The 15,173-nt window shown below is 42.8% G+C and overlaps 1 protein-coding gene across 2 annotated transcripts in view; it reads right to left on the bottom strand.

The window, feature by feature from the left end:
• GALNTL6 (polypeptide N-acetylgalactosaminyltransferase like 6) overlaps positions 1 to 15,173 on the bottom strand; it is a 790,170-nt gene that overhangs the window by 462,090 nt on the left and 312,907 nt on the right. For both annotated transcript variants that reach the window (XM_074355533.1, XM_074355532.1), the window contains one exon: positions 7,962 to 8,100. In XM_074355533.1, the coding sequence (XP_074211634.1) occupies positions 7,962 to 8,100 (139 nt within the window). The remainder of the gene's footprint in view (positions 1 to 7,961; positions 8,101 to 15,173) is intronic.

Below are 15,173 nucleotides of genomic sequence, written 5' to 3'. Positions count from 1 at the left end.
ACATTTATTACCTGACTTTTTGGGTCTAGTCATGACAGTGGGTGAGAAGCAGTACCTCATCTTGGTTTTGATTTGAATTTTCCTGATGACTGATGATGCTGGGCATTTTGCATGAATGTACTGGCTATCTGTGTATCCTCCTTGAAGAAATAACTATTTAGAACATCTGTCCATATTTTATCTGGGTTATCTGTCTTTTTATTATTGAATTCCAAAAATTTTTATGTCTTCTAGACACAAGTTTATCAGATACATGATTTGTAAATATTTCCTCCTGTTCTGTGAGTTGTCATTTTGCCTTCCTTATGGTGTCCTTTGAGGCATAAAAGCTTTTAATTTTGTTCAAGTCCAATTTACCTATTTTTCTCTCTTGTTGCTTATACTTTGGGCATTAATCACATCTAAGAATCATTTCTCAAATCACAGGTCATCCAGGTTTACTTCTAAGTTTTCTTCTAAGAGTTTTATAGTTTTAGCTCTTATACTGGGTCTTTGATAGACTTCTGTGTTCATCCTTATCTGGTCTGAGGTAAGGATCTGACATCATTCTTTTCCAAGTGGGTATGTGGTTGTTCCAGTGTCATTTATTTATTCTTTTTACACTGAATGATTTTGGCACCTTTGTGAAAAAAATCAATTGATTATGGATGTGTAGAATGATTTCTCAACTCTCAATTACATTCTGTTCACCTATGTATCTCTCCATATGTCACACTGTCTTGATGACTGTTGCTTTGCAATCAGTTTGGAACCAGGAGGTGAGTAGCACCCTGTTTGGTTGCTGTTTGTCAGGTCTGTTTTGGCTATTCTGGCCCCTGCAATTCCACGTGGACTTCAGAATCAGCTCGACATCTAAAGAGAAGCTGGCAGGGATTCTGACAGGGATTTCTTTGAATCTGATCAGCGTGGAGTGTTTTGCCAAGTTAATAGTAACTTCTGATTCACAAACATGGGGTGTTTTCCCGTTTCTTCAATTTCTTTCCACAATGTTTTGTAGTTTTCAAAGCATAAGGTTTACATCTCTTTTGTTCCAATGTTTCCTAAGTCTCTTATTCATGTTGATTTTTTACGGTGAATTGAATTGCTACTGTTAGATTTACTTTCAGATTATTCACTGTAAGTGTATAAAAACACAATGATCTTCGTACACTGATGGCACGCCCTGCTGCCTTGCTGACGCTGTTTATTAGTGCTACTGGTTTCCTTGGAGAATTCCTTATGATTTTCTCTGTATAAGATTATGTCATCTGCCAAGAAAGAAGTTTTCATTCTTCCTTTCCAATTTGGATCCCTTTATTTCTTTTTCTTGCCTAACTGCCTGGACTGTCATCAGTGTTGAAAGGAAGCAGTGAGACCAGACACCCCTTGACCCCATGATCCTAGGAGCAATGCATCTAGTCCTTCACCACCAAAAACGATGTTAGCTTTTCAAAAATGGCAGACTGTCCCACATTTTTTAAACAAATAAGCTGAACTATCAATCACTGCCTCTCATTTCATTAAACTTTCGTGACTGGAAGTATAAACAATGAGCAAATTTAGGATTCCTCCTGGAAGGTTACTCTCACAGAGCAAAGAGCATCACTACATTGACTTTCTATTTTGTCTTCTTTAAGGAATTAGAATTGTGAACCGTCCTCTAGCTCTCAAACTTATGCTAACGTTCAGTTTGATGTGTTTGCTCCTTATCATGTTATAAGGTTACCCAGGTTGTGCTCTGACATTTAATAGATGATTCTGACTGTAGTTTATTTTTAGAAGGTTCCCCACGGCCACTCTTTCAGACTCCTGGCCCCTTGTGCTCAACCTCGTTCCACCTTTCAAAGAATCTGCTTTATGATCTGTCACTCACTCCGAAGATTAAATGTCTTACAGCTCTGGAAGTGTCTTCTCTCCCTGGAGGATCTTTCTTTCAACAGGGACACATCTTTAGTCACAGTGATAAAAGCTCTTCCATGTCTGTCGGGCTTCAGTCAATGGAAGAGCTATGTCTGCACATTTTTGTTGTTATTCTGTCAGGGCTATACCTTAATGACCCTTAAAAACACCCTCATGTGCTCAGGTCCACACTAGTCTGCAGAACTTTCAAAGCATATTGACAGGTACTCACTTGAGTAACAGTTTTGAAAAGTTATTTTCTAACTATTGTTCCCCCATCATTCCTCCCTCAATCTTCTGCTTAGAGTTTAACTGATTTTTTTTTCTTTTCTTTTATTTTCTTTTCTTTTTTCAGTTGTATTTAGACAGACACTAGGCTAGAACAGCTTTTGATTCAAAGGCTTGTCTCCCACCGGCCCCCGGGGCAGTGTCCACACCTGATTGGCACGCATAAGCATTTCAGCTTAATTTGCTTTAGAACTGACCTGTTCAAAGAAGGCACTTAATCAACTTCACAAGTAAATCATAATGAAAACATAAAGGAAACTAGTGCCTCCCAAATTTTTAATGTAGCCTTTGAACTTGAGGAAACAAACAAACAAAAAAATCCTTGCACATTTTTGGCTGGTTAACCTCCAATGCTTCCGTGAATGAGTTCTGGCATTCAACAGCCCGGAGTCAGAACAGTTAAATCACACTCTTCTATTCCATGTGAAGTTAAATGTCATTCTCTCATACTCACAAAATTGTAGTTAAAATAAAGTGGACACATATAATTATTTTTTTTTCCTAATCAACTCACAACAGACTCACAAAATTCACTTGTTTTTACAGGTCACACTTGCGAGCAGTAGATCACTTGACCTCTTTATATTCCACCTCCTCGTACGGCTGGAAAAAGGAGGGAGGAAACCAGGACTGTCATCAGAAGAAAAAGAAATAGCCGAGCAGATCCCGCTGCAGGGGCTCTGGTGGACCTGGTGTCGATTCTGACCACTCTGTTGCTCCGTGAGGGACGTGGAGGAAGCCGGCACCGCTTCTCAGCACAGCGGGGGCGTGTGAGGGAGACGGGGTGGCTTCCCTGAGGCCAAGGCAGCTCCAGGTCCTCAGACTCCCCCCAGCCGCCTCACCTGCCCTCCCTCCTGCCACTGCTGTCGTCTGATCTGCCTGATTGCCCGCGTGCTCAGCAACCCCAGCCCTGTGACCTGTGCCTCACCTGAAATAATTGCACCTAAAACCAGAATCGATGTTCCAGGAGGCAGGTCATAGAATGATGACCTTAGGAAAATGATCAGATCTTCCAGAAGCCCCTGGGACGCCAAATGGAGCAGAACAAGACAGGGGAGGTCGTGGGCAGGTGGCCCCCTGGTGGCCCGCCTGAAGGTCTCGTGAGCCCTGACGAACTCTTGTAAAAGAACAACGTTGACTGCTATCAACGCTCCGGGCAGCCCCGTTTACCTGTGTGGTCGCCAAGCCCCAAGCCCCAGCACGGATTCAGTCTCTAAGGCGCTGGCCTGCTGTGGCTCCCCTCTGCCTGGCAAAGCCATAAGTAAAGCTGCTCTTTCTTTGCCCCCAAACTTTGCCTCCGAGTTTGAATTTGCTTTTCAGGCTGCAGAGGCCGAGTTTTTGGCAACAGTAGAAACTCAAAATGACAGACTGCCTTGCTCAGCATCACAGCGCAAGGCATGAGCATCACCTTTCTAGTAACTACTCAACGTAGCTTCCAGAAGGCAGGGATGTTTAGACTTACCGTCTAACTGAAAACAACAAAAAAAGAAAAGCTACTCAAATCTGTGTATCTGAGAGTCTGCCTTCTCTCCTTGTGTATAAAGTAGACCTTGTGCTCTATCTATCCAGGAAGGAGGCTCCCTTCCTCTCCATGATGGTCCCATGTTCCCATGTTGGGGGCCGACACTGGATTAACAGTCCTGCCTCTCTACATCCTCCCAGACCTTTCCAGGAGAAAGAAAGGCATGGGCTTGTGGCGTCTGAGTTCACAGAGCTTCGCGTGCTTGCTCTGGTGCCTGCTTCACTTTTCTGCGTGGGAGCCCACCTGGCCGCAGAAACCAGACAGCTCACTCCGTCCTCCCCGCCCCACGCTTGTCCTTCTGTTGTCAGCGATGCCTGTGCCTTGAAGGCTCCACGTGCCTCGTTCTGCAGTTTGATATTAGGAATGACACTAGGCCCAGGTCTAAACCACGCCCACCAGTAGAATCTTATCAATAATAAAGGTCGTGTTTTAAATCCAAACCATTTCTGGGACAAGCTCTCAACTGGTTCTGAAGTTGCCCGGGGAGCAAGGTTGTGATAGTCTGATATAACTGAAAACATCACATAATAATGTAATTACAAGAGGCTTTAAATTTAAATTTTTAAAATTTTTCTCAAGCGATGAGATAGCTCAGCATATTCTCTCAAACTTCATTATCTTGTTTGTTGTCAAAGGCATGAAGCAAAAAATTCCCTTTCCTGGGATGTAAGTCAAATGTAGGGGAAAAGCTGCAATTTAGAGTAGATCTACTTTAATTCAAAAATATCCTCAGCCACCTCATAGGTGCATCTTAATTAATGTACGTGCGCACGGGTGGGTATCTGCGTTCTTTTATAACAGCAAAAAATGAATCTCGCATCCATGATGCATTTACCTGAATCCCCTGCAAAGCTGACCTAACTCTCTTTCCAAACATGACTCCCACGGGTCCTAATCTCAAGCATCTCCTCTTTTCATCCATGTAATGTCCTCTGACACATGCTAATTCCAGCATGTGTGGAAGAGTACTTGGAAGACCTGTTGATAAATTTATTCACAACCAGGGAATACCACTGACTCAAACATTCTTCAATATTATCTTGCTAACGATATATTCAATGCATAAGTATATCAGAGTTTCTTTTCAGTGCAGCTCATCTTTCCGGAGTTTTCTTTTCCCCCCATTTTATATGCATTTTGTACTCTCACTATATGTTTTCTATTTCCTACCTTGATCTGGAGGTCAGAGTACGATGTTCTATAGCACCCAGTTGGATGGCATCTTAAAGAGTGACTGAACACAAGGAAAATACACCATCACTACACAGCGGGGTGGAACTGAAGCGTAGTGACACGAAGCCAGGACAGACAGGTGCCCACTGACCGGACATCCTTCCTGCGTAAGCTGCCATGGTAACACACTCATCAACACTGCCTTAGATAAACGTGAAGATGTTCCAAGGACCCATTAAGTCCAGGTGCCATGAATATAGACATAATTAGGGAGTAACTGAAGAGAGTATTTAAAATACACCCACGTCTTCAAAATAGCATAAAACCCAACCAAAGTGTTGGGCAACGAACATGGAAGAAGAGGAAGAAAATCTGACATCATTCAAGCAGGGATGGTGGGGAAAACCGAACTGTAATTTACAAGATAAGGAGATGCTAAAAATACCTGGGGAAAAAAAAACATAGGAAGTTTACAACACAAGTTAAAAGATTGAAATTTATTATTAGGAGATGAATAAAAATGCTATTATCTTGCACACAGTGAAATTATCACACCCAGGCCACTGGCTCTCCTTTCGTCTATGGTTCCTACTTACTGTGAATTAACTACTGACTCAACGGAAGGATACAGCCAAAGACAGCCGTTCTTTACGCTCGTGAAGAAGTAAGGATCAGGCAAACAAAAGTGCTCTCTGGACTGAAATGTTCTAATATTCTAATTCTAATTCTAATATTCTTCTAGACTAGAAAGTACACTAAGCGGGTCAAAACACCTCGAACCATCGACTGGTTTTTCAGGCTGAATAGACAAGGAACACAGGCACATGCAGAGTGACCCACCGCGCAGAAGAGCGCGTTGGAGCCACGATGCTGTGTTTCGGAATGAAGAGGAAGCTGAGCAAGACCGCAGGCAAGCATCTCCTCGCTATTTCCCACTGCAAACTCCGAAAGCACAGAAAAGCCAGCTCCTCTCTCCTGTCTCTCCGAGCCCAAGGCCAATGCAAAGTTTCTGACAACTGTTGTGTTTGAATGTAAAAGTCAGAGGCATTTTGCCTTCTCTTCCATGGATTTGCAGTATCAGCAAGCTATGGTCAACTCCCTGTAGCCGGGCTTGGCTGATAACACTGGAATATGAAACTTTTACAGTTTCAAGGACAGAGTTGCATACTCTTGTAATTGTCTGCGCCTGAATTCTGAAAAGTGCAACCAGGGTCAAAAGCATGAGACTTTAAATTGGGGGATCCCTGTACAGGTAGCACTTCGACAAAATCAGAGGCAGAATCGCATCCCCCTCCAGGCGTTGCTGAGAGTCAGACCCTGGACTAAACAGGGAAGCTATCATTTTGGGGACCCTCACACGTCTCATTTTGCTGTTATCTTTCTCCAATCCTCGTTAAGTTTTTTTTTCTTTTTTTTGGGTATCATTTTACTAGTCATCTGTCCCATAAGACATCCAGCCTCAATAAAGAAATAAGAATACGGTCACACGCCATATTTTAGCCACATTTTTCTTCCCTAACATTTAGAAAAATACCCACCGCTGCTATAAACCCAGTAGCTCTAATGAAACTGTCAAAATACTCTCCCATCCTTTTTTCCATTTTCTATTCCCTTACTGCCCAAGAATCTCTCTTCTCAAAGGTGGCAGTTACACTAAAAATACAATCCAGGAGGAATGGGACTGGCAGCCTCCTTCTGGCTTCAGTGTTTTTCTGCACTGTTTCCACCTGCAGGTGCTTTCCACTCGACTACACGCCGAAAGACTGGAAGTGTGGGGGTGGCGGAGGAGGTGGATGGAAATTATTCTGTGAGCCTATTTATTATGCTAACAATGCAATCTTATGCATCTTTGATGGTGCGCGATTAGGTATTAAAATTTCTCATCACTAGAAACGTTCTCGGTCAGTGGGAATGACTGCAGACAATTTCAGGTAACGTGGGATCATCTTGCTAGACAGAAGACCCGGCTCAATTATAAAGCCTGCAGTTTGGAGAAAAATTTGATTTTTTTCTTCACATTGCCTAACTCTATTGGGAAATGCAAATGAACGTAAAACATAAGGCAAAAACCAGTAATTTTTTATACTGTAAAATAATTTTATAAAGACACAGTATGGCAACTAAAAAGAGTCCCCCGAGGCATAATTTACTGATTTTTTCCCCTAAAGGGTTAATTATCTGTGCACAAAGTTGAGTTTTATTTAATGGACATTACTGGTTTAAGATTCCTAGTCCAGTTTTCAGTTATGCCCTTAAATAAGGCTGATTTTCTCACCCCCTCACACCAAGGTTTCCAGAGGAAGATTGAAGTGCACACGTGAACATATTAGTTAGACAGATTTATCAAATATGCATGACAACTGCACAACTCTGAATTCTGACCCCATGCCATGATCTTGGCACGCTTTTGGAACTGCATACGCTAAGGAGAAAACCAGCAACAGACTAGGAAAAGCACGTTAAGCGATGTTAGGGTTACACAGGCGTGGACAGAGAGAAGAGGGCTTTTGTCCAACTGTGTGCAGTACTCTTCCTGTTAACACTTAAACCACAACATTCAACTATGATTCAGTAAAGACTGAACTCACGGTCAGCAGACGAGCCACCGATTCCTAAGTGACAGGAAACTGAGCGACCAACCACGACTTTTAGATCATGGATGTGTTCATGTTAGGCGCTTCCTACAGAGACTGTGACAACGGTGGCACTGATGGCCGGTGTGAGGATGCAGGGGGTAGAAGACATGCATGTGGAGACAGTTCCAACTCATCGCCAGAGCAAAACGTGCGCCTCGGAATGCAGACGGTCAAAGGGAGAGGTATCCCCTGCAGACACTTCCCTTGAAATGAAGACCATGCAGCCCCCCCCAACAAGGAAAATGGCTATTAAGTTTTAGAGCATCGATAGTTAATCTTTTGGAATTTTAAAGGCTCCTCCAGGTTAAATAGAAAATATCTGAGATTATGGAACATACATGGTTTCTATAAAATTATGATAGCAAAGTGTGCAGTCAATGGAGTCAATCTCACTGCAAAACACATTCAACGTAATGAATCAAAACAGAGAGAAACCACTGGGCGCGCGGCGCGCTGCCACTCACTTGGCATGGCGGATGTCCGGGAGGGACCTCTCCAGAGCAATGTTGTTGCTGACAAAAATGTTGAACCCATTTTCCCTGTAAGCTGAATCATCGTGGTCCTCTTCGGTGAGCGGGTAGGGTTTCCCGTGCTCGCCCTTCCCTGCCGGGAGGAAAGGAAAGTGCGATTATTACCTGTGTGAAAACCCTTTTATCTCCCAGAACAGGTAACACTTGCATGTGTTTCTTAAGTCACCTGCTACTGTGCTCCAACAAAGCTCTAGAAGTAAGATTTTATTTTATCATATTATTCAGAAAAACGAAACATGCTCATGATAAAAAGCAAACAGAATTAAAAAGGATAATCTTACCTTCCAGGGAAAACCACTGCTAAGACTTCAAGTGTGTGTTTGCCAACGTTTGTATGCAGATTCTAATATACATATTGCTTTATCATTTATTTTTCTCCAACATTAACTGTATAAAAAAATCACTTCAATGACTTCTGATGGTTCATACTATTTCACTGTATCCCAGTGTACACCATTCTGCTGAAGATCTATTTAAAGTGATTTCCAATTTTCCATACTATGAACAATGTTGAAACAAACATGTTTGACTATATATTCCTAGTTATGTATCTTTGGAAGGGGGAGGGTAATTCCTACAAACAATTGTCTGAATATCTTTAGAGTGAGTGGTTTTCACACATCCTCAGAAGCATTAGACCGTATTTTGAAATTTACTGGTGAAAATATATATTATTCACTTTAAACTTGCCTTCTCTTGATTACTCATGAAATTAATTTTACATACACTTATCATTTGTAGTCCTTACATGGCAAAATGATCGTTCAGAGATGTTTAAAATCAACTGGCATTTGTTTCAAGAACAATTTATACGTTATGCTTATTGAAGCTTTCTTAACTACGTATGTTGTCAGCATTTTCTAGGTGTATTTCATATAAATCTAATTTGAGGCTTCTGTTTTCTGCTTCTGCCTTATCCTAACAACAAACAAAAAACTGAGCTGCCTGAACAGTCAACAAGTCTTGCAGGTGAGAGAGGAGAGGACACAGGACAGGCTGCTGCCCCCGAGACCGGAGGGGCAGAGGGCAGAGCCGGGGGCACAGACTCAGCAGCGGAGACCATGGGGGTGGGGACACGCCCTCTGGAGCCAACGAACTGCTGGGGCCCCGAGCAGCCAGCGCGAGAGGCGAGGCCCCGGGAGGCCCCGTCCTAGGGAGGCTCCGAGAACCCCGGGAGGTTCCTCCCCAGAAGCTCGGCCAGGTTCCCAGGGCGAATGTCGGAGAAGAGTCCTCTTGCCCTCCGTGCAGGAGGAGGGGAGGGGAGGCACCTGCAAATGCGCAGAGGACTCCGGTCCGGCCCAGTCACCCAGCGCCCTGCTCAGGGGTAGCCTGTCGGGCCAACTGGCCCCTGGGAAGGGCAGTTCCCCCCAGCCTCCTCCAACTGCGATGCCCAGAGAAGGGACAGGTCAACCAACCATAAAAACAAGCAAACGAACAAAAGCCCTGAGAGAGCCCGCAGCGCCCCCAGTCGGCGGGGCCTGCCTGTGACAGTGCAGGGGCCCCGCTCCCCACGCCTCTGCGCCGCGTCTTGTAAAAGCCGCACTGGCAGCGGTTCCTTCCGCCCAGCGCGTCCTGCGATCGCGAGCAGCGCTGCCAGGGGCGCCAAAGGCAAAAGCGCAGCGGGGCGGGGCGGGGGGCCAGGTTACAGTCGGGGGTCCCTTCCCTGAGCCAGTCAGGCCCCGCGGGCCGCCCCAGGGCGCGGCAGGCCCCACTGACTAGTCCCCCTGAGGGCGGGCCTTGTTGAGAGGACCAGAGTCCTCTGACGCATCACAACCAGACCCGGCGGAGACGCTGCAACAATCAGAATGGGAATGTAAAACAACTACGATCAATGTGCTAAGGGTCGGAAAGGATACAGTAGACAGAAAGCAAGAGCAGATGGGCCAGGTAAGCAGAGAGGTGGAAATTCTACGAAATAACAAAAAATAGATGCTGGTGATTAAAAACAAAAAAACAAACAACATCCTAACCGAGGTGAAGAAAGCCTTTGATAAGATTATTAGTAGTTTGCATGCAGCTGAAGGAAGATTCTCTCTGCTACAGAACATATCAGCAGACTCCAAATCAAGCCAACAGGTCTAAAAATTCAAAAAGCAAACAGAACAAAGAAGGAAGAAAGTGGAACAGGATGCCCAAGGGCGGCGGGGCTGCCACACACATGATGGGGTCAACAGAGGAAGAGAGAGGGAGGAAGGAACAGAAGAAATGTCTGAAACAACAGTGACTGAGGAATTCCACAGATGAGTGTCAGGTACCAAATCACAGGTCCAGGAAGCTCAGCGGACACCATGCAGGACAGATTGCCAAGAAACTATACCAAAGCGTATCATTCTCAAATTACAGAAAATTAAAGATAAAGAAAAAACATCTTGAAAGAATCCAGAGGAAAACACTCCTTACCGAGAGAGGAACAAGGACTAGAATCACATCCAACTTCTCTTCAGAAGCTTTGTAAGCAAGACAGTGGAGTAAAACAGCTAAAGAATTGGGGGGAAAAACTCACCCACCTAGGACTCCAAACCCTGTGAAAACATCCTTCAGTGATGAAGGAGAAATAAAGGTCATCTCAGAGCGAATTTGTTGCTATTAGACCTGCCTTTTGAGAAATGTTGTAACACATGTTCTTTAAGAAGGAAAATGATATAGGTCAGAAACTTGGATGTACCTAAAGGAAGAGCATTGAAGAGGGAATCAGGGAAGGTAAAATAAAAACTAAAATCATTTAATTTTCCTTACTTTTAATTAATACAACAGTTTGTTCAAAGTATAATACCAACAGTGTATTAGATTATGTATGCTTATGTATGTATTATTTGCATACATATTTTATATATATATAAATATATATACACACACTTCTGCATGCTTAGATAAAAGTGACTTCGATGACAGCAATGGTGCAAGAGACAGGAGGAAAGGATCAGGAATGAGGATCATTTTGTTATTCTAAGGCACTCACACACCTAAGTGCTATGGTGTTATCTGAAGGGGGACTTCCATTAGCTGTAACTATACTGCAAACGCAGGGCAACCCCTAAAGCAGGTAACAAGGAACCGTAACTGATAATGCTAAGCAGTAGAGAAAAATGAAATCGTATAAAATGCTCGGTTAAAAGCACAAAAGACAGAAAACAAGTGGGAGACAGAAATGGAATAATGAACATGAGCGACAAGTAGAAAATAGTAATCAGGTCGATATTAATCAAGACTATATATCCATAACCACTTTGAACGTCAACGGTCTAAATGCACCAATTAAAAGAGACTGTCCGAGTGGGTCAAAGTGAATCTAACCTAAGACCTTGTGTGTTCATAACTTTTCGTACCATGAAAGCATCCTTCCACTGCCTTTTAGTTAAAAGTTGTTTTTCATAAACAGAATATTAAAGTTTAATAATTTCTTCTTCAAAATTTTTTGAAGATTCCTACCCTTGCCCCCTTACTAACTCCCGCTGTTGCAGTGTGTGACTTGTTTTCAGTCACTCGAATTCGTGTCTGTGTGTGGGTGAGGAAATTCAAGCTTCTGCATCTGTAATCCCTCAAAGAAAAGTGAGAGCAACTTTTTTTTTTTTTAAGCTTCTAGTTCCTGACGTAATAGCATTAACCTCAGAGAGCCAGCAGTTAAGATCAAACAGCTGGGGTTTGATAAGGAATTAGATGCCCGAGAAGCAGGCTAAAAATCTCTCCAATTTTAAGGGAGAGAAGCAAAAAATTTTAAGCGTTTCACTTTTGGCATGAATAAAAGAGAAGACAGAATCTCTCAGGTTTTTCTGTTTTGATTTCTCAGGAGAAAATGTCACTTGCTTTTTCAACCTAAATGGAAAATAAAGAAGCCAATGAGAAGTTTCATTTGTGTAACAAGTGACCATTGAGTATCCACTACATACAAAGTGCTATGTAATAATTTTACACACATTTTTGACTCTACACTGTGAAGTCAACTTCGTTCTACCCATGCTGCACGTAAGTTAGCGAAAGAGACTGGTATTTTCAATAAGCATTTCCACGATCAGCAATTAGCCATCACACCTCGGGAAACTTCTAAAAGGTCTAAATCCCTCTCCCATAAGTGGTCAGAAAAGGTCTTTTGCCTGTAAACACTCTTTGAAGTGAACTGGATTGACAGGCCACTCGATCAGTTCTGCTTAATAAGAAAATCACAGTGCATTTTTTAAAAATGAATTCAACAGGTGGAACTCTGAAATAAATTCTGCAAAACCAACTTCCTTTCCTTTTACATTTTGATGATTGTTTTCTTATATGAAGATTAAGATATGTTCTAGCTCTTTTGTGAGATTATTTAAATCATGTTTCCTCTTCTGATTTTGTGCACCATCACATTCACTAAGTTACCTGATTTACACAAAATCTGGCACTGCAGAGTTCTTTTTCTCACAAAGCATATTTAATTAACATTCTGTGTATATTCAAAAAATTGTAGTAGTCTTTACTTTCTTTAATACATTTTTCTTTTTTAAATGTAAATGCCTGACTGAAATGTATACGCACACTGGAGGCTTCTTTTCAGTCATTTTTGTGGACATTTTTAATCAGGAGCTTTTACGTTCAGCCACTTTGAAGACCACAAATACAAAATTTTACAGCTCTCCATTCCTTCAAACAGCTGTCAATCAAAGGGAAATTCGTTTCCTTTGTACAGATTTAATCTTCAGACTGAAAAATCCCTGGAACCAAGGCTTTTCCAAAGAGTGAAAGACTCTAGAGTTAAAAAAACAAAACTCGTGAGTCACCAGGGAGGGCGTTCCAGGAATGTCTTCATTGCAGGTGCAAGAATAAGTTTTAAAATTTACGTTCTTACACACAGAGCCAGCGGGTTTTACTGCACATGCTGTCAACTCATCTTACATGTTATTACGTGGAGCCTCGGGGTGTATGACGTCTCATGGGGTCTGACGTTTCTTTGGAAAAACAACGCAACAAAGCAAAGAGCTCCAGACAAACAAAAAGCGTATGTTGGAAAAATGACATTATTGGAAGGTCTGCAATTATTAGTCTACAGATTTACTTATTTATCATTTTAAAAATTCTAGGGTATCTTACAGTTCTCATCGTAAATTCAAACAGGAGTCCTTTACTTTAAATATAAAAAACAAATAGTGTGCTATCTGATATGTTTAAAATAGTATAAAAGGTACACCAAGGTATTTTCAAGAAAAACATAAAAACTAAATACAATATATAAATGTACAGGAATTAAGAAGCTAAATTCTAAGTCTCACAAATATGCCTGTGATCCGGTGTTATTCAAGGCACAGAGCAGAAGTAAACATGGAAACCTGGTTCATTTTCTCAGTGCACCTGGCATTTATCCTCCAGATAAAATGACATTTTATTTAGCCTGGCCGTCTCAGAGACTGGTGTGACTGTCGTTTTTAATTTATGTTTAGTGAGTATTTACTATATGCTTGTCTGGGTGGGAAAAGTGACCACGTGGAGAGTGCGACCCCAGGCCCGAAACGGCTACGAACAGACGCTGATTTTGGAGACTCAGGGTCGAACGTGTCCCTGCAGAACTCACAGGCTGAAATCCTGACCCCCAGCAGGAGAGCCCCCAGGAATGGGGCCTTGGAAGGCGATGAGACCCCGGGGGATTAGGACTCACGGGTGCGACCAGTGCCCTTACAGAAGAGACCTCAGAGGGTGTCCCTGGTCCTTCCACCAAGTGTAGACACAGTGAGAAGGCGTGATGCCTGTCTCTGAACCTCAGCAGATACCAAACTTGCTGGTGCCTCAGTCTGGGCCTTCCTGGCCTCCAGAATGGCCAGGAAAACCATTTCTGTTGTTTACAAGCCACCAGGGGTTTCATCACGGCAGCCCGAACGGGCTAGGACAGGGCAAATGTACAGAACAGTTGCCATGAAAAGGAAAAACAGGACGCGCGGAGGTGAGTGAACTGCACAGTAAGTCCTGGGAGAGTTTCAGGATTGTGGCGAACTGACGAGTTCTGTACGGCTTATAAACTCCAACCAGAAAAGGTGTGTTTTTAGCTCAAACTTGAAGGACAGGGAAGGATTTGCACTCTTTGAACACGTCTGGGGTGGAGGATACGGCATGAGAAAAATCTGAAGTGAATGAACTTGTACAGATGAGCATTTTGAAACGAGCTATTTGAAAAATAATTAACAAACCTATCTAAATAGATTGAGGTCTCATAAAATGGAATATTGAGAGATAAAGTACGATTTTGTCAGAGGAAAAAAAATTTCAGTGAAAGACAGTTGAATGTGTTTAAACTTTTCCTGAGAAGTAATTGAGTATAAGAATAGCATAAGAAAATCTGTGTTTTAACATTTTTCCAGAAGATTCTTGGGGATAACCAGTTGGATCACTCAAGAATCTACATGGTCAGGCCTTTGCTGGAATGTAATTTTCTTGGAGCGATTTTCCATAATCAGCCCATCTGAAACCAGCAGACGGCACTCCATGCCGTCTTTATTTCCCAAATCTGCTTTTATTTGTGACTCTGTATTGCCTGCTATTCTACATTTACACTTTTACCTGTTAATCAACAGTCTCCCCATTGAGATGCGTGCTTCATGAAAGCGGGGTCTCCTTTCTGTGCCCCCACATATCCCCAGTACCTGGAAGAGAGCCTGCCACACAGAAGACACCTCACTGAATATTTCACAAGCGGCGTACAGGTACGGAAGTGATAAGGATTTGGGCTTGTTAACCAGTGCAAATAAAGATATTTATTTATTCAAAATCGCATATAAAGAATCTTCTCTGAGACGGGGGCTGGGGATTAACTGATGCATGTCCGAGGTATTATTACCTTTGACATCACGTTTAAGAGAAAAAAGTAACAACAGACCATTGTGATTATAATACAAGTGTAATCATCAGAAGTCAGTGAGGGATGGGGCTGTGTCTGGTCCCTGTGGGGCATGGGCTCTGAGCGCAGCACTGATCACATGGCCGGTCCCCCAGAGGTCCTTCATCCATGGGGAATGAATGAATGCATGAGGAGGACAGAGAATCTCTCTCAGTGATAAAGGAACCTTTCAGCGGACATAAGAAAGACATCCGGCAGGCAGGCAGAAGAGCCTCAGGCATGGTTCAGAGCAGTGAGATCAGAAAACGTGACTGGGAATTCCAGCTATGGTTTGGCAGGGCTGGAGTGTG

This window comes from Camelus bactrianus, chromosome 31, assembly GCF_048773025.1.
Source record: "Camelus bactrianus isolate YW-2024 breed Bactrian camel chromosome 31, ASM4877302v1, whole genome shotgun sequence".
Classification (NCBI taxonomy): Eukaryota; Metazoa; Chordata; class Mammalia; order Artiodactyla; family Camelidae; genus Camelus; species Camelus bactrianus.
The sequence above is the reverse complement of the archived record's forward strand: the minus strand, read 5'-3'. Positions and strand labels throughout refer to the sequence as shown.